Source organism: Cyprinus carpio, chromosome B1, assembly GCF_018340385.1.
Source record: "Cyprinus carpio isolate SPL01 chromosome B1, ASM1834038v1, whole genome shotgun sequence".
In the NCBI taxonomy this organism is placed as follows: Eukaryota; Metazoa; Chordata; class Actinopteri; order Cypriniformes; family Cyprinidae; genus Cyprinus; species Cyprinus carpio.
In genome coordinates this window covers 417,595-437,737 of record NC_056597.1, presented here as the reverse complement: position 1 = coordinate 437,737, position 20,143 = coordinate 417,595, and the positions used below count along the sequence as shown (strand labels likewise).

At 36.1% G+C, this 20,143-nt stretch overlaps 1 protein-coding gene across 1 annotated transcript; it reads right to left on the bottom strand.

Annotated features, from left to right (window-relative positions):
* Positions 1–1,965: 1,965 nt before the first annotated feature.
* Positions 1,966–19,874, bottom strand: LOC122136037 (probable serine/threonine-protein kinase kinX). The gene is made up of 6 exons (XM_042717561.1): positions 19,868–19,874; positions 6,487–7,527; positions 4,154–4,225; positions 3,879–4,064; positions 3,069–3,189; positions 1,966–2,014 (listed from the first exon to the last, which is right to left on the bottom strand). The coding sequence occupies exons 1-6, from the start codon at positions 19,872–19,874 to the stop codon at positions 1,966–1,968; spliced, it is 1,476 nt and encodes a 491-aa protein (XP_042573495.1).
* Between the last annotated feature and the right edge of the window lie 269 nt (positions 19,875–20,143).

Sequence of the window (20,143 nt, the reverse complement as noted above, 5' to 3'; positions counted from 1 at the left end):
TGGCCCACTCTCACCACTCTTCTTTCTCCTGTACTGTGTGTCCCCCCTGTGCTGCCCCCTGGCCCACTGTTTATACTTACACCACCTCCTGACTGCCCTCACCTCTGATCCCTCCATCCCGTGTCAGCAGCCAGTAGAGAGAGGTAGATGAGAGGAGAGAGAGAGAAAGGTAAAATACAGGCTACGAACTTTCTTTTCTCTTCAGTGAAAGTGGTCTTCATTTGCGTCTGGCTGGTTTGAACCTATTTTCAAAAAGGTCTGATAGAATCAGTGGTCTTTTGTTTTCATAACAGCCAAATAATGGACAGAAACAAACCCTTTATTAAAGAAAAGACACGTGTCCTCAAGTGTGTTATTAAAGTATATGCAGAAACAGAAAGACATTTTCAATTGTTTTTTTATTTTGAACTCCTTTAAATTTCAAATTATTAATTATCCCAAACATAAACAAGTTTGTTTTTTTTCTATAAAATTGGGATATACATTTCCAAGTAATGGAAATGTTAAATGGCAATAAATGTCTGTGTATTGTAAAATATTGTTCTGCTTCCTCAATACAAAACAGTACAAACAAAATCCAAAAATGATTAGCCTATTTTTGAATTGTATATTAAATTTCCAGCCATATTTATAACTCCTTTTTATAAATTAAGGTGATCCCCATGTTTGCGTTATACATTAATGAATCAGAAACAAAAAATACACTGAACTGTTTTTTAAATGCAAATCACTAGTTTTACATATTTATCATTAATAATCAAATTGTGCTGTCTCATACATTTAAACTATATTGATTGTTCCAGAGTTAGCAATTTTAACATGTTTCACTAAGTATCGTTTTCACAATTACAGACTTTATGCAGATCCTAACCTTTGAGCATTTTTGAAAATCTGATTTCATGATTTTTTATGAAGTTAACTAAATGTATTTCCAAGAATTCAAAATCCACTTCAAATAATAAGAAATAAATCTTACTACTTGTTTTTCCTTCTTTAATTTATGTATCACATAAACCCATTGTTTTGTTGTTGTTGTTGTTGTTGTTTGTTAAACTGTATAATCCAAACTGGATGGAATTAATATTTAACTCATAGTGTGGGCAATACTTTGTTCAACCTTAGTCTTTTGTTTTTCAGAAAAAAACCAAACATCTTTAAACAAGATACATATACTTAAAAGCAGGGGAAAATAGTGCAAATAGGGTTTTTGCCAAATAGCAAATAGTTAGTTTGTAGTTTTCATTTTAAAGAATAAACCATGTTAAATGTATAGATGTTTTAAACAGAAAAACTCAGTAAAATCAATTTTTAAATATATTCTCTGAACACAAGCTTAATATTTTATGCAGTTTTGCTTTTCCAGTACTCATCTTTTTCCCCGCGAATCTTTAGATATTTGTAAACCAGAATCCAGCGCTAAAAATGATTATGTCTCCTGCATTTTCCAACAGATAACCAGGTCGTTTTTACTGTATGAAGAAATAAAACTAGAGTGACATTTGCGTCAAGGATAACCAGATCATATCGATACCATATAACACAAACACACAGATTCCACACAGTCAGACCCGCAGTCATTTACCACACACTGCACATCTACAAACCCATTCTCCTTAGGTCAGCATGCTAAACAACAGGGTTCTGGGGTCATAGGACGAATTCTCCGCTGTGGGAATCCAGTGTGGATAGTTTGTCTACGCGACGTCCTCAACCTACATCTACTGGACCTAACATGCGTACTCTGGAAGGTCGTCTACAGCATTTCTGTAACACAACAATTCAGTCCGATGCATAGGTGATATAATGTGTTGTTGGGTGTGTGTTGTGTGTTATTTGTTGTGTACGTGTAGATGGTGTGTGTGCTTTTATGATATTTCTTATAATCCGGGGGAGTATGTGTGTGATCATATATACTCCACTGTTCATCGATTGGATGGTGGTATCTGTGTTGTTTGCAATCACAGTCTATGCCTCCGTTTTCCGCGCGCAACACAGGTTCTTTGAGGCCACACTGCTGCTAACAACCCTATTATTAACTTAGATCTTTCAGTATCAGAATCTATCATTAGCCATAGGCAGGTGGTTTTAGGGCGAGGACCGTTCTCATTCAATCATTATAATTCTTAGAAATCTCTCAATTCAACCCATTCTCCCACACACTCACCCACGTGCAAACTTTATATCATCATAAAATATTCATGAGTCACAATAAGGCTTATAATGTGTCCCCCACTTTTCAGATATCATTGTTTCGATGCTGTAGGGAGCATTTTGTAGGAAAACACTTTGACTATGACTATGAGTGCAATGTACTGAAAGTCATCAATATTTTTTTCCCAGAAGACAACTGATTAATTTTAACTGCATTTATCTGCTAAAGTATGTTATAAAAGTAAAATAAATTTACATAAAATTTTAGGAGCATAAATATACACTACTCTTCAAAAGTTTGGGGTCAATAAAAATAATAATAATAATTATTATTATTATTACATAATTTATTTTTATTTGTTTTTAAATATTTTTTATTCAGCAGGGACCATTAAATTAATAAAATGACAGTAAGGGCATTTATAGTGTTAGAAAATATTTCTGTTTCAATAAATGCTGTTCTTCTTTCTATTGATCACTTACAACATATATGTTGAAATAGAAAAAGCTATTTTAAATTGTAATAATATTTCAGAATATTACTGTTTTCACTGTTTTTTGATTAAATAAATGTAGCCTTGGTGAGCATTGGAGAATCTTTAAAAAAAAACAATAAAAATCTCACCAACCCCAAATGTTTGAATGGTATAGGTGGCTTCAAAGCTATCAGACAAGGATTAAAACTCATTAAACCAATGTTCCTGTAGTTCACTTGTGGGTTTGAGTCTTAGGGATCTTGTTCTATAGGTCACTTTTAATAAAATCATTTGTGTGTGTGTGTTAAGTACTTCTTAACACTCTGTATAGATGTATGTCTATATTGTACATATAATATATATCACATCAGTTATTGCAGTTGTTCCAATAACCACTTCTCCTTTCAAAACTCCTTATAGTCTTACAAAGCACACACAAACCTATTTGCCTTTCGCCTGCACTTCAGAATGTAGACAATGGTGACAGCAGTTTGCAGAATGAGAAAGAAAGCTGCTGCTATGGCTCCTATCTTCCATGTTTCCTGCCCTATGGCTTTGGTCTCTGAAGCGTGAAAGAGAAAGTACTGTCAAATATAGAAAGTTAAATAAATCAAAAAGAGAAATGCGCAGGTGTGCCTCTCTGTAGAGACTACCATCTGGCACCTTCCACAAATAGAGCACAAAATAGTAAAACTCTTCAAAAATATATATATATTTTTAAACAAATAGTCAGTGGCAGGTGCTCGACCTTAAGAAAATACTGATTGGCAACAACTAAATAATATGTTGTTTTATTCTCTAGTTATTTTTATAACATTTGCGATTTTGCAACTGTGTTATCAGAATGTCTAAGTGCAGTTATTTTGAGTAAAACATTAATTTAGGTGATTTTGCTGTTGTTTTAATCAATAAACAATTGGCTTGTGGTCTAGAACGATCTTGATTAAAAAATAATAATTCTGAATTGCTCAATTACAGTCGGGGTGGAGTATATCATATCATATATATTATATCATATTATATCATATCATATCATATCATATCATATCATATCATATCATATCATATCATATACAAATACAGCATGTTTCAGCATACTGTATATCCAGATGTTACTGAAAGATGTACTCAGACTATCAAACCGACATTGATGAGAGGTTGTATGTGTTTTCAAAATAGTTTTGCAAGTTTGTTTAATTAACATTTAAATATGGAGTGTTTAAATTATATTTATGTAGTTGACATACGTACGTGTAGAGTCAACATGTTCCTCCACTGGTGCATCAGTATCTCCAAGCCTCAGTTTGAGAACTGGTGTTGGTTGGAGCTCCTCAACAGTGTTCATCAACACTGGTACACCCTGATTGTTCTTGTTCGGGTCTCTGGAGGTGATAATCTCATTTACATCACTGGCCTCATGTGTTTTACCTGTAAAATCTGAAGAAGTTTCCACACATTCATAGTGTTACAAATAGACAGCAGGCAACTGAAGGTTTGACAGGAATTTGTGTCATTAAAAGTCTCACCGCCTGTTGCTTTTGACTTCGTAATAACAGGCTCCTGCAGCTTAATTGGTCCCTGAGTATCCACGGTGACCTCTGTTGTGAAATAGGGAGACATTTAACAGAGTGGTGAAAATTGCAGAAGAAAGATGAGATGAGAGCTGGAGGATACGTATGGAATTTAAATGACGCTCTCACAGTATATACTTAAATGTGTGAGACACAGCGACTAGGTATAAAAAGAGTACAATATAGGTTCCTAGAAGCTTTGGCAAAGAGATGTTTGTTTGTCAGTGGATAGATTACTTTTATTCGCTATATATTGTATGTGAAGCATTTTTTACTACGATGTTGGAAATTTTCCCCAGACCTAAATGCGCAAAGACATTGGTAAGCAACTAATGACTGGTTTTAATGAAGCCTGGTGAATTGTAACTTTCACATAAAACATCTTCAAACATCACTACTCAATTATACAACAGACGCACATTTGACACAATTTATCCCATGCACAGAAATGAGAAGTCGCTTTATCTGACTACACCAACTGTGACAGCGGGCCATTTTCCTCAGTGGATCATGAAGTGCTTTTAGGAGGATTGAGGGTAAAGTCCATGTTGTGTGGGAATTAAGATTTTAGGGTATCTTAAAGTTATCACAGGATGAAATGTGTTTCTGTGTGTACAATCACAGGACAGAAACTATTAGGACAGTGGTTTTCATTAGAAGTGGCCTCTGGAGCTTTTGGACAGACACCAAAACAGACCACACTCTCATTTGTGTAATAAAAAATATAGGCAGATCTTAAAATGCAACATGATCTCATTAGTAATCAATATAGTACAGGATATTTGCTCACTGGAGTGTGGGTTCTAACACACAAACATTTCATGTATATTAGGTACAGATTCCAAAATGTTACTCCTTACATGTGTCAGAATAATATCTTACAATGAGGCATACAAAAGTTTTAATGAATGCTTTTAGGTTAATAGAATATTGAATTACAGTATGTAAAATGAATGTGTAGTGTGTGTGTTTGTGTCACACATGCGCACACCACACTCACGCTTTTATCCTAATTTGATTACTTATATTTATACATTTAGCTATAAAAACACTTTATTTTTTATTCAATATAATATACTATAACTCCTAATAAAATATATATATAGATAAAAATACAATGTAACTGAAAAAAGAAGTATTTCCAAACTAAAAATTATATATCACTTTTATCACATTTATCTGTCCTAATATTTGGACATACTGTCGAGTTTTGGGGCAGGGGAGTGGATTATAACCATAGATTTATTACAGAATTGGCAGTGTGTCTATGCATATTTGTATATCTAAAAAACAACATAAACTGTATAATGTATAAATACGTTATGCAAAATACATATGAATACTATTACATTTACAATATAAAGATTTAAAAAGCTGATGTAATAAATACTTACTTTTATAAATACTTTTATGCTCTAAATTCTGTTAATATGGCCATATTGTATGTTCAGCACATATCCAAAACATAGTAAAATGTATGTTTAAATGTTATGTGCAAATACATATGACTACTGACATCAGGCTATAAAATGACACTGACAGGAAATTTCGTTTTTCAGTTATTTAAATTTGTTTTGGTGACCTTTTCCTCATGTAGAAGGAGATATTATTAGTGTTTGCAGGTGTTTGTGTGGGCTTAATTATTCTCCATACTCCCAAAAAGATACTTATCCTTTGATTAAAGAAAACAACTGCTGTTTTGCTGTTCTGTTCTGTTTCTATTCTATTCTACTCTATTCTATTCTATTCTATTCTATTCTATTCTATTCTGTTCTGTTCTGTTCTGTTCTGTTTAGAAAAATTCTACAAACTATTCAGCCCAGAATTGAAATAAAACAATACCATCTAAATCCCCATCGTGCACAGCCTGAGTGAGCAGTTTATTTCAGCATATTTCAGTGTGACTGTGTAATTAATGGTGGATAGATGACTCAGAGTGCACCCAGGAGCCAGACATCTCCAGAGATACATGTTTAGAGTCTTTTCGCTGTTATAAACTGAAGGGATGCCCTTAGGAAGCTTTGTTCCTTTGCTGTATTATTGTAAGTGCAAAGATCAGACAGTGAAAGTCTAATTGCATTAGGTTTGCAGCGAGAAACATCATCACAATTGGGAAACCATAGCTAACTAAATATTTTGCTTCTGTGGCGTACAACTGGTCTAGAAAATGTTATGCCTCTAACAGAAAGCAAAAATTGTCATTTAGTATTTAGAGGTTGAAATTTATAACCTTTATTGGTATGAAGTTGTCTTGGGTGGTAAATGCACATTAATTTTAAGTTCATTACCTGGTTCCTGTTGAGTTTTCTCCAGTACTGTTTTGTCAGTTGGATGAACCTCCTTCTCTCTTGAAACCTTCTGGAACTGTGCCTCAGATACAGCCTCTACCTCCTCTCTCCTTGCTTCAACTTCAATCACACCTTCTTCAGTCTTCACTACTTCCTGTTCTTCCTCTTCCTGTTCTACTTCATCCATATCAAATACACCACCATCTGGACCCATCTGTGCTGTTACTGCCTGCCATTCCTCTTGACTATGCTCTGATTCTTTATCCCATTCTGTATCTTGCCTTTCCACAGATTCTTCTTCTTGTTGTCCTTCTAGTTTAACTTTTCCCCTACTTATCGTCACCTCTACTTTCTCTATTTCCCCCTTTGCAGTTTTCTCTTCCATCTCAGACAACTGAGCCTCCTTCTCAATTAATCCCTGTTCTGGCTCTTCTGCATCGTCAACCACTTGCATTTCTGCAGCTACTCTTTCTGATTGTTTTTCTTTTTGTGTATCAGGATACATCTGGACAGGTGATTTATCTGCATGGCTTTCCTCAGTCATTGCTTCACCCACTTCAGCAATCTCAGGGTCTTGCAAAACTGGTTCCTGAACTGAATCTACTGCCTCAAGGACCAACTCTCCTGGTTTTATAACTGATTTCTCATCTGGCTCTGAAATTGATGATTCGTCCTGAGGTTTCAGTCCTTGAATCTCCTCTGCAGGCTCAATATCTTTTGTCAAACCTTCTTGAGCTGGTTCCTCAAATGTCTGTTCACTTGATTCTAACAAATGAGCATCAAGTCTCTCCTGCAGTAAGCCCAATGCCTCCTCTTTAGCTGCTACTTCTGTTATATAATCAACTGTGGTCTCTACCACTGGAGACTGCTCTTCTGGAGTCTTCGGTGGTGAGAGTTCACCTTCGACCTGCTCCAAGGCCTCGCGTACTTTGCCGGTTGTCGAGATCTGTACTGCCTGCTCAAATGCTGCCTTCACTGCATCAATCACATCATCCAGGCTTGGTGGGGCTGGCTCGGGGTCAGGGGAGGGGAGAGCATCATCTGTGCAAAGCAGGGAAGAGAACTTCAGACTTTAGAGCAAATTGACCAGGTCAACTTTGTCAAGCTGCTAAAGTGCAGCAGGGTCACATCACATCATTCTGTCTGTGAGTTTGAATAGCACCTATCTATCTATCTATCATCTATCTATCTATCTATCTATCTATCTATCTATATATCTATCTTACTTTTTAAAGTTGCAATGAAACATAAATATCAATATATCTTTTCCTTCCTTTTGTGACATGCATCCGAGTGTAACAGATTATCGAAAAAGAAACTAAGTGTACTAAAGGAAATTGGGACTTTTTTTTGTTTATGACATGAGCAAGCTTACTAAAGCATTTAAAATGTTTTGCATACATCCCCAGAGAGAACTCATTATCACCAGAAGATCGAGTTATGACATTTGTTATGACAAATTTACATGCTCATGGATTAGCTCACTAAAAGATCACAACATGCATTAATAAAATATATTTTTTATAACTTTGACTATTTCAGCTTGTTTTTGAAACTCGAGCCAATATTTAAAAGCATATCTTGAAAAAAAAAAAATATATGTAAAAATAAAGCAGTATATATTAATATATTATAACTACTTTCTGATGGTCTTTGCTACCTCAGTTAATATTCATTTTAAACCATTCTAAGTTAAGTTCTGAATGGTGCACAGGGTCACTGGAGACCACAGTTAAAATCTGAAGCCTTTAACAAGCTTGTAAAACAAATATCATACTGTTAAGATCCATTATATTTGTGATGACAGTCAAGCTTACAGTAGCAACACTATCTCTAGGTAACAGTTGTTTTCACTTTTAATATTGCAGTTTCTTAAAATAGTGATTGTACATCGTGACTCTATGTGCATTTTTGAGCTCTGAGCCTGAAAATACTCACTTAAGAATCGTCAGAAGCTGAGAGACTTATTAAACTGTACAAGGTATCTTTGGGAAACAGAAAAAAGTAGATATTTAAAAAGAAGAAAGAATATTAGTTGAATTAATAAACAAGAAACTACTGTACCAAACTATATATTTACTTTCTGTGTAACATATTTGTAAAAGACATCTTCTGTTTAGGCCTTTGTTTTCACAGTAATTTTAAAAAGGAAAGTGTGAATTCCCAGAAATGTGAGATCTCACAGTTGATTTGCATGAAGGTGTTGCAGTGCTGGGAAATAGCAATTGAATCACTTTTATAAGCCTGAAATGAAGAAGCTAATGGGATCTCAGTCTGGTCTATAGAGATATTAGTTTGTTTGTACTACAGCCAAACTCAAGCTGAGGCTGCCAGTGCTGTTTACAACACTCCCCCTACAAAAACATATGAAGTTGTTATTGGTTTCAGAACTGTGGTTGACAATAACGAAAAGTGGGTTTTAAGCCAATCATAAGCAAACTGCCTTTGGAAATAACCAGAAATTTGATTATGCAGAATAGCACTTTTAGAAATTGATTTCAACCTTAGATGCAGTCCATGAATCAGTGAAACATACTGAAATCGAATGCTGACTCAACATAGACTAAGCTGTTTAGGGTCTAAGGGAATATAGTATCCTTTTCCCAGTCTTTATATAGACTTTTGAATCTGATTCCTTAACACCTGCTTTCAAGCACAATTTCACAGTGTCATTGAAGAAAATGTTACTATACCTTGTGCCTGGCAAAGATGAACAGCAACATCACTAACAATCCATTATGAGAAAACAGTCCCCTGGTGGAAAACCACAGATGTCCAAAACTGCCTTCTTTTTGTAGGGTCTATTTTTTTTCTAACGTGTTTGAGATGGATGAGGGAATTAGCTGGCTCCAGGTGTGTTGAACTCAAAAGCGGAGGTCTCCCGGACTGGGATCCCGATCTCTCTTTTAGTTTGGGACTGGGAACAACAAGGATTGCCCGCCTGAAAAGTCGCAAGGCTTTGCAGATTTGTTGGGAATCGCACCAAGCCACGAGACATATCTCACTCATGTAGTAAATTAAAGGCCAGCCTGTGAGTTCATCAGGGCAGAACATTTGGGCCCAAATTTAAGAATGAGAGAACATCATCATGGAGATCTCCAATGAGGATACCCCTGTGTGCAAATATGATGGCAAACATTTATATGAATTCATTTTCTAAACACTTTTATTTCAAGCAAACAGCAGTGAATTCAAGACTTTATATGTTTTATTAGTATACATGCCCCTACGAAAACAACCCCCTATCGTATGTTTACGCTACAGGGAAGTTATTCCTACTATCAGATGTTGACATTTATATTGACAGACATGTCTTGACTTAGACTACTGTGTTTCCTGCTACAGTTTTGTTATGGAACTTCAACATTTTTACTTTGATTGAGGTAAACAAAACTGCCTATTGTAGTGTGAAAGTACTCAGTTTATTGTTCTTTGGTTAACCTATATAAATTACATTGTATGCTAATGTGCTACTCATTATTTGTAACCCTACAATGCATAAAGGTAGTCCATTTACACAAATTGTGTAAGATCATAAGTTCAAGAAAATAACATTTGTGATCATAAATGTGGTCAAAATGTATTTATTTTCTACCTTTATTTTGTCTTTCCATTATATTTTTGGTACCATACTTACAACATACAAATAAAATAAAATAAAATAAAATAAAATAAAATAAAATTAAATTAAATTAAATTAAATTAAATTAAATTAAATTAAATTAAACTAAATTAAATTAAATAAACTTACAAAATTGAATTGACTTTTTCATGTATTACTCAAGGGCTGTGACTATGTCAGTTTTATATTTTGTGTTAAATAATATAGTTCTGTATTATGATACATTTTTGTCATTTATCAGAAAAGTGATTTCTAGTGAAAACAGTTTGCATTAGATGCACTGACCCTATATCATAGCTATGAATCATAGCTAAAAAATAAAAAGTATCAGTTCAGATATATTGAAAATTTAATTTATTTGTTTGTTTGTTTATGCATTCATTCATTCCGAAACAATTTAATCATGCTGAAAATCAAGATTAAAAACTGAATGCACTACAGGCCTTTTTTTTTCACAGCTGATTACAAGGGGCACTTTTACAATAGAAAAATAAAGTTTCTAATTTTTCAGTCCTTGTTATGTTATTAAAATGACAGATATTTAATTTAAAAGTAGTTTTTGCACCTAAAACTTCTGTTCACTAATGAACAGCAGCTTGAACGCATCATGCGTTTTGGTCTGCTGAGCTTTGCCTCCTCTAATTCAAAAAATTTCTGGAATGTTTCCTGCCTGGAAGTTCACTGCTGTTCTGAATGGGACTCCAAAAAGCAGGCATGATTTCAGTCATTAGTTTTGTAATTCACATCATAACTAGTTCACATGACCATCATGGTTCCTGGCACATTGCCTTCAGCCATGAGGAGACCTTAACTTTTTTGTAAGAAGTTTGGTTCCTGCACTTTTACACACAGTGGTTTGGATAAAAGTGGCTTATGTGTCGGCTAAGCGCTCAGCCAGTCGATGCATCATATGACAAAACTGCTCTTATAAAAAGAGTTTTATGAAGGCTTAATGTATTCCTAAAAGGGAAATAGAATAAGGTGAGAGAGGACAGACCCCAATCAATGGGTCTTGGTGAGAGCTTGCATGATGTTATCAAGGGCACAAGGGAATTTTTAATGGGCATTAAAAATAGTGTTTTTTGTTGCTTCCAAAATAACAAAAAACTATGTGTAACCCATCTCTTGCACAGAATGCTTTCTTTTTCAGAGTTTCCTCCTGCTTTATTTATTATTCTCACCCCAGGCTTTGTTGGTGCTGTGGTTCGTGACTGCACGGGAGATTAGACCAGTGTAGTCTGACGGTGAGCTGTCTTCAATGAAATCACATGTCACTTCACATTGTGTGTCGCGCTTAAATCCCGCAGGAGAGAGACGCGGTAGCTTGTGATCAGCACTGGGATTACTGAGCCATGCAGCACATAAGACCCAAGCTGCACTCCATAAGCAACAGGAGGGGAGCTGAACGCATTACACACACAAAACACACTTGCTATAGAGGCTTCCTAGAAATCTCACAAGGATAAACAATTCTTTTTATTTTCAGTTTTCAAGAGGAACATTATTGTGTTGCTCACTTTGAGAAAATGTTGTCACCTGCTGCTGAGACAGTGTGATCTGGGAGATAGAGATCACCATTAAAAAATGCCATAGGACAGTGGTTCTCAGATTTTGAGCCTGGAGTATTCCTTGCCCTGTAACATTTTTGCGTGTCTCCCTCAGTACATCATACTTGACTTAGCCTCATCCAGCTCATTAGTGGGAGAGACTGCAGAGACCTGAAATGGGTGTGTGTCAGAATATGGGGAGACATACAAAGCGTGCAATGTTGGAGGTACTTCATGGAGGAGGTTTGAGAAACCCCCTGCCATAGGGAATGCTTTTGGGACCATGCATGACACTATTTTTTTTGTCTTATCTATTGATTTATTGAAAAGTTTTGTAAAAAAAAAAATGCAATTTATACAGTCAGATACATGATTGATTATTTATTTATTTATTTATTTATTTATTTTTGGTAGAGCATTAAGAAATAATGAGAAGAAAAAGCCTCTCATTAAAGGAAATTCTAAAATGATTGGAGTGCTAAAATTTTGTTAATCTAAACCTAATCTAATCTAGTTGTCTAATAATCCTGGCATTGTGTATTACAAAATATGGTTAGTTTCTTACATGTGGTGCTTTTTTGTTCCTCTTAAGTAGAGATTGCTTTGGATAAAAGTGTCTGCTAAATGCTAATGTAAAATCCTAAATTTTATTTCTTAGAAAAAAAATACAGCTTAACTGCTTCACAGCAGTTTATTAATATTGGAAAAACTTTTAGTGCAACCAACATGCAGAAACATGCAGAAAAAAAACATTTTTAAAAAAATTTAATTAATTAATTAAAAAAATAATTTTTTCTTAAAATTAAATAGTTTAAATAGTTTTTTTCTTATATAGTACGTAACTGAACCTTTTATTTCCACAACATTACACTAAATGATGACAACATAAGGGATTTCTTGGAGGACATCACCATCTAACTTTTATATATCAAAGTGCAGGCTCTCCTTTAGCCTTCACAGCTTAATGTCAGTATGCAAGACACTCCTATGCACAAAAAATTGAGAGTTATACAGAGAGAGTGAGCTTTGCACACATTTCTAATACCGTAATTGCAGACCCAGAGATCAAAAATAGTTTATTCATCACATTCCTCTTCTTACAGTAGAAGCCCCAGGAAAGTCACGGGCTGTCTGGTTTGTATAGTTCTAGTATGATTATGTAGCTTTCTGCAGGAATTTTCAAAGCATAAAATGCTATCAAAAAACACATCATCAAAGATTATCGTGATTCTGGTTTTAAACACCCCAATGGTTAGCAGTGAATACGGGGGTGTGATCCAAAGTCTCTCATTTGAATCATTATGACAACTTCAGCTAAAAAATGATTCCACTCATAGCGTATGCCAGCCATGAAAGAAAGCAACTACAGGTATTTTGAAAATCTGACAGAGATGATGTCATGGGACCTAAAAAATGCGTTGGCTGTGCTTGTGTCCCCTAGTGAGTGAGCGTGTACATGTGGAACAGAGAGAGAGGAAGAGAGGGAGAGAGGAGCATGTTTGATGTGGATTCTCGAGGTATCTGGGGGGCGCTTTTGGGTCAAAAACTTCAGAAATTCTGTTTTCAGAAAGCTTCCATTTTTCATATGTAAATCAGCTCCATGGAAGCAACAGAAACAACAGCGCCAATGATATATGCTATTAATATTCAGAGAGAAAACTTCAAATTTATACAGCCTCATTAGGAAACTTATCAAAGGAGAGAGCCAGTAACCGTAGCATTACCAGGCCGACAGAAACACTGATTTTGCTGTGTGTTTGTAAGCATGTTTTTTGCACAAGTCTAAGAGAGAGATTGTTCCCAACAACAGGGATATTTTGTTGAAAGCTTTCTCTCATTTCCTCTGTTCACTCCAGTGGTCTAATCCACTAGAGAATAGAGGCCTACTATTGAAAACAACAGTAGACCTATCATCTATTTTAGGGTTTGTTTGATGTTACTTTCTCAATATCTTAGCTCAGGTTTTTGGTGGTTAGCATGGCCTGCTGGTAGTTGCTGTAACCACACACTCAATAAAACCATTTTCCATCTGACCAAATGAAGATGGGGAAATCTGTCTGAAAAACAGTCATTTTATGCGGACTTTAGGAGCACAAAAATTAGACTGTTCAACTGATTTGGCTATTCAAAAATCAAAAAATGAACATATGTCCTAGCTACTTCTCGTAACTATTATACAAATAAGTAAAACTTATAGTTACGCATGAGGGCACTTGTCCAAAGTAAGTTACTTTTTAAAATAGAATCTCTATAGTTTAAGTAATTGATGTTCTGCCATGGTGATTTGTAGTGGATGCAAATATGGATTGTAAGGTCTTAAATGTATTGATTGTTATGTCATCCAAAATGGAATGCTCATTAACTTAATACAAATCGTAAATTATACCTTCAGACTGAAAGCAAACAGATTGAAAATCCACTCTTACTTGAATCTGGTCCAAATAAAGGATCATGGTTTGACTGACTAGTATGGCCCAAACCCTGCTGGTGGATGCTGTAAAATAATTCTGCTGCCATAAAGAATATTTTATTGACAACCATTCTTAAGAAAATATGTTCAAAATAGGTATATATTTTAAAATAGGCAGATACTACATACAGGTAAGTTGTGGCCTAATGGTTAGAGAGTTTGACTCCTAACCCTAAGGTTGTGGGTTCGAGTCTTGGGCCGGCAATACCACGACTGAGGTGCTCTTGAGCAAGGCACTTAGACCCCAACTGCTCCCCAGGCACTGCAGCATAAAAGGCTGCCCACTGCTCTGTGTGTGTGTTCAATGCTGTGTGTGTACACTTTGGATGGGTTAAATGCAGAGCACGGATTCTGAGTATGGGTCACCATACTTGGCTGTATGTCACGTCACTTTCACCTTTTTATCACTATCATATATATTGCAAGCAACACAACATTAATTGAAAATTTTTCATTTTATCTTATAACATTTTGCCATTGACAGAATTGGTTTATGTTTTTATTAATTTCTGTACCTCTTTTGTACTTTTGTAGCTTTTGTCAATTTCTAATTTCTGTTATGAGTAAGCTTTTTATTTTCTTTCTTTTAAGTTTTACATACGCCTATTTAAGTATAATTTAGTTAGCCTTCGCTATAGCAACTTAACAGTTTATCCTAGCTTGGTATAGAGCTAATCGATTAAGACAAGCTTCCCATCTAAAATTTTTTTTTCAAGATTGACCCACCAGCTGCAAATTCCAAATAAATTTTTCAGATTCAGTTTACTCAATAGTCGATATGAGAACTTGCTCAGATTCATGGCTCCCTGTCCAGGTTGCTTCATTACCAAGGATCATATTCAGGGTTGCCAGGTTTTCAAAACAAAACCTGCTGATTGCTACTCAAAACTAGCCCATTACTAGCCCAGTCGCGTTTCGAGGGAGGTCCCCAGTAAAAAATCCGTGGGGTAAAATAAAATCCACGTTTTTTGACTGGGTTTCCCTGGTACAATTCACATGCCAGGGTCTAAATACTCACTACTGGGGTTGCTTCAACCCGCGGTGGGACATGAGACACAACCTGCAGAGAGTTAAAGTAGCCCAATTCCGCCGGACTTTGGCAACACTGATCATATTAGTTATCTCAGCTGTAGCCTAATCAATGGAACCGACACATAGGGCTCTTCCCTGCTTCTTCATTAGACAATATCCTCTACTTAAATAGAGCTCTTACATAAGCATTGTATATTATGTAAGAGGGATGCCTTTTTATTAATATTTCATAAATGTGTGGTGGTGGTCTGTTTGATGTTCCTCCTGAATCATCTGCGTCCCCTTCCTTGAGGGAACAATCTCGGTGGTCCACGAGCACCGTCAAGAGAGTGTTCTGCCGTGGAGGAGGGCGAGGGGAGTGTGCAGTCGATCATTATTTATCACAGACAAAGTGTAGAGACAGACATACTCAAGTAAGTCACAGAGGTAGATATCTTTCATCATTCCTATCCACCCCCCACTTTAAACAAAGAAAGACTCGGAGGGGATTAAAAAAAGAGACACGAACGGTGAGGTAAACCTGGGTGGGTGCTGGAAACGAGGAGGTGCAGTACCGCTGTTTTCTTGTGCAGCAGGGTGCATGCGGCTTTATAGAAACCCCCCCTCATTTCATCGATGTGAAACCTTAAACCTTACATCAGCATTTGTCCCCACCTCACACCTCCCCTTCTAGCTCTCCATAATTTACACACTTTCTCACACCAACACCTCTGTTTCTTTATTTGTAATATTATTGTTTTAAACTGTCACTATCGCATGCATAATTTGCAGCGAACGCGAGAAACAGAAGGAGAGAGAAACAGGAGGAAAAAGAGGAGGGGGAAAAAGATTCCTTAGCATCTTCTTCTCTGAGGCAGAATTGGGTCAGACTGCCTCCAGGGTGTAAGAGCATCTACCTACCAGTCAAAAAACTGTGTGTGTGTGTGTGTGTGTGTGTGTGTGTGTGTGTGTGTGTGTGTGTGTGTGTGTGTGTGTGTGTGTGTGTGTGTGTGTGTGTGTGTGTGTGTGTGTGTGTGTGTGTTTCTACACCAGAGCTGCACTTGAGTGTATAACGGTATTGCATTTTCCAGTGATGTCTTAAGGTCTGATCTGTCTCAGATTTACTCTTTAATGACTCATAACTTTAACGCCAGCTATCCCAGCTTCCTGAGTCTTAATGGATTTGAGTGTATACGTGAGTATGAGAGATGGATGAATGTTAAAGTAAATGACTGACTGAAGGTTATAGTGTTAGAAAGAATGATTGTCCTGAGCCGTAACAGCAGGTCCTCGCGCTTTGTTGTGTGTAGGTCACATTTAGCCTACATTGTTGGGGGGGGTCCAAATGTCCCCCACAATGATAGTTAAACCTAAAATCAGCTGCAGCACATTGTGAGGGCCAGTTAACTGTTCCCACCGAGAAAAACGGCTTAATTAACATACCAAATTGTTTTTTAATGAAAACAGTCTGACACTTAATTTGACTATATGTTGAAAGTACATGGCTGGTTAAAAGTTTGGAATAATTCAGATTTTTTAAAAGTTTTTGAAAAAGTCTCTTATGCACGCCATGTCTGCATTTATTTGCAATAATATACAGAATAAATTGGTACAAACAGTAATATTGTGCAATATTAAACTAATCTGGTTTCTATTTGAATTTATTTTAAAAAAGTAATTTATTCCTTATTAATTATTATTTGATTCATCTTCAGCAGCCATTACTCCAGTCTTCAGTATCTCATGAGCCTTTAGAAATCATAATTTGGTGCTTAAGAAACATTTCTTATTTTTAACAATGTTGAAAACATTTTTTTAACAGTTTTTGCTGCTTAATAGTTGTGTGGAAACCTTGATCCACTAATCTAATCAATGTTTTTAAACATTATTAAATGCAAGGTATAGAACTAATTTTGGAGTGCCAATAATAATTGGCACTAAACTGAAGTACCAAATCAGCTGGAATGATTTCTTAAGGATCGTGATACGAAGAAGAATAAATTACATTAAAAAAAAAAAAATCTCAAATTGTTTTAATACTGTATTTTATTTATATTACTCTTTTACTGTATTTTTGATCAGATTAATGCTGCACTGATACAAGACTTTTTCTAAAAAACATAAAAAGTATATGTAAACGCATAAGTGTATACACAAATGTGTGTATCTGTGTAGGCCTGTACTGTGGTTTGGTCAAGTCTTCATATTGACAAAGCACTTTGAAACGATGATTTACATGCTGCCATTTGGATGTGACCACCTCAATTTTCATCAACATGACACCTGAATCTGGTTCCTTGGCCCCAAACAAGCCTGGGGAGTTGTGCCCTAGTTGACAGGCCTCTGGCGTTATGTCATTACAGTCCACGTATGGATTGCTTCAAGAAGAAAATTGATATGGTTTCAATCATTCATTTTCCATTGGCCAGGATGAAAAAAAGCCTCAGGGGGATCTGGAAATGGGGATATTGGTGGACGTCATGTCATCCTGAGAGAACAGAAGGGTGAACCATTTGCGACTGCTGTAAGTGGAGGACACTGGCTTTGTCCTATATAATAACATACAGCACATGGGTCTGGGCTCCTGTGCATTTCTCTCTGGGATGGGAAGAGATTAAAAGACATTGTGAAATTCCAAAAGCAGAAGTAATGTTGTATGGTCCAGCCTGTGAGATGAATGATCCCTTTACGAAGCCAAAAAGAGACGACAAATACAGTACCTTTCAGTTTGATATAAACGTTTCACATAAATAACATTACATTCAGGGTCGTAAAGATGCTATCTTTGTAATATTTGTTTTTCAACAAGGATGCATTAAATTGATCAAGTGACAGTGAATATATTCATAATATTACAAAGATCTAATATTTTTAAATAAATGCTTCTTCTTTTGAACTCCCATCATCAAAGAAAATGTTTACAGAGAGAAATTAAAGGAAACAAATGAATAGTTTTATTAATTTAATTGATGAAAAGTGATAGCAAAGAGTTACAAAAAAAATGAAAGCGTATCACAATTTCCGCAAAATATTCAGCAGCGCCACTGTTTTCAAGAATGATATCAATAAGCCGCAAATTAGCATATTAGAAAAAAAAATTCTAAAATGATCAAGTGTGACACTGAAGATTCATCTTTGCTATCACAGGAATAAATAACATTTTTAAAATATATTAAAATAGAAAACACTTTATTTTTAACTGTGATAATATTTTCACAATATTACTGGTAAAAGTTTTTCAACTGCCACTAACAAATTTTGAAGGAAGGTAGAGTAGGTTTCATAGCCCAATTAAAAGAGCAAAAAATATTTTGTTTTCTCTTTTCTTTTTTTTTTTTTTTTTTTTTATCTGGTCAACAAGTGTATGATTTAAGAAATAAATGTTTTAAATGAAGCAATATTTCTTTTTTTTATTGAATATTGAAAATTCAGAAGTCAGAGTAAAATGTAAGTGGTAAAATTGATTTTTTATGATTGAGTTTTGTGGGTGCAAAACATTCTGATATTACAAATTTGCGTGCATCCTCTTGAAAATGCTCCAACGCTCATCCCCTGCATTCGATATCCCTCTCTTTCCATGATATTCTATGTGATCTAATGAACAGATGATCAAAGCTGTTTCTGGGACTACTGCTATATCGCCTAATGGTTCCTCTACTGTTTTAGCCCGTGGAAGGAGGAGAAAAACGGAGACAAAGAAGACGGAGGAAATTAAAACTGAGACTGTGATAGCAAAAGAAAAATGAGAGAGAGAATGATAAAGAAATAATGTTGAGCTAGCGATGTTCGAAATAAGAAGACCGAGGAACAAAATGGGTAGAGCACCATGCTGGGCGGCGTATTGTGCGTCGTGTGTGTGTTCAGACCCCTGAGTAATCCACACTGCACGCCTCTAGTTTGGGGTACCAAGGTGGGTTGGGATTTCTTTAACAGTTCGTATTGGGATGCAGTTTGTTGCTGGTGGGCTTTTAATGATTGTGCTGCATAGCAACAGTGCTGCTTTATGGCATTAATTGATACATATTTTATAAAGTCGGCCCAGAGAATTATGAAGCGATGATGCCAATACGACTAAAGACATCTGTTTGGGATCCACTATAATGAGTGTTGTGTGTCCAAGATGTTTTGCGATCAGGCTTGGGGTGCATTTCTTCATTTTGCAGTCATTAAGTATTCTGATGATGCGATAAACAATTGAAGAGGCTCCTGTGTATTGGTGCTGGGCGTTTGTTGAGTTCTTATGGGGAGGTGATGATCTTTCTGAAGATCCACCACCTGGAGTCTCTCGTATGGGCGGTGATGGGGCTGCACACACAACTTTATGCGCTCACACATGGCGCTCTCTCACTGTGCTCACAATCCCGATTCTCCTTCTTTACTTGTCTCCGTATGCACTCAGATAGTGAGAGACAAGAGAAGTGGGAAAGAAGGTCTTCTTTACTAATTAGGCTTTGCATGCAATCTTATCTTTTCTCTCTTAGGCTACACTCTTTACTCTTTGGTGTTTTTAATAAGACCTTCCCTTGTGGCATGGGGCTGTTTTGCATGTATGAAGCACTCCCCGGGGACAGTTAGAGTTACGGCTGTGCTTCTGCGGCCTCTCACTTCTTGAACCGGGGTGCTGGGTTGCAGTGCTGTGTTTGCGCGTGTTCGACTTCCTCGACTTCTGGGGTCAGGTCAAGATGGGGGCGTGCACCTAAGTAGAGAGCAATGCAATTTCATTTTACTCACCCCTCATGTTGTCGTAATCAGGCTTTCATCTTCTTGAGACACAGGAATGGGATGGTATTTTTGAATAAGAGTGTCCTGTTTTATCCATACAAAATATAAGATTAAAGTCATGCGGGTTTGGAATAACGTATGAAGCTGAGAAGATGATGACGATTTTTGGGGGAACTATGCTTTAGTATTTTGTTTAATGACATTGTGCTTTGATCATCGTCACAAATCTGCATATTTCTCTTACTCTCTTTTTAATTTATTTTAATAGTACACAGCTAATTGTGT

What these genes read in the sequence shown, in the direction of transcription:
- LOC122136037 (XM_042717561.1), bottom strand. An exon ending in GAAGTCAAAAGCAACAGGCG is followed by an intron (nt 4,065 to 4,153) that starts GTGAGACTTTTA and finishes AAACTTCTTCAG; the next exon opens with ATTTTACAGGTAAAACACAT. An exon ending in GGAACATGTTGACTCTACAC is followed by an intron (nt 3,190 to 3,878) that starts GTACGTATGTCA and finishes TTCACGCTTCAG; the next exon opens with AGACCAAAGCCATAGGGCAG.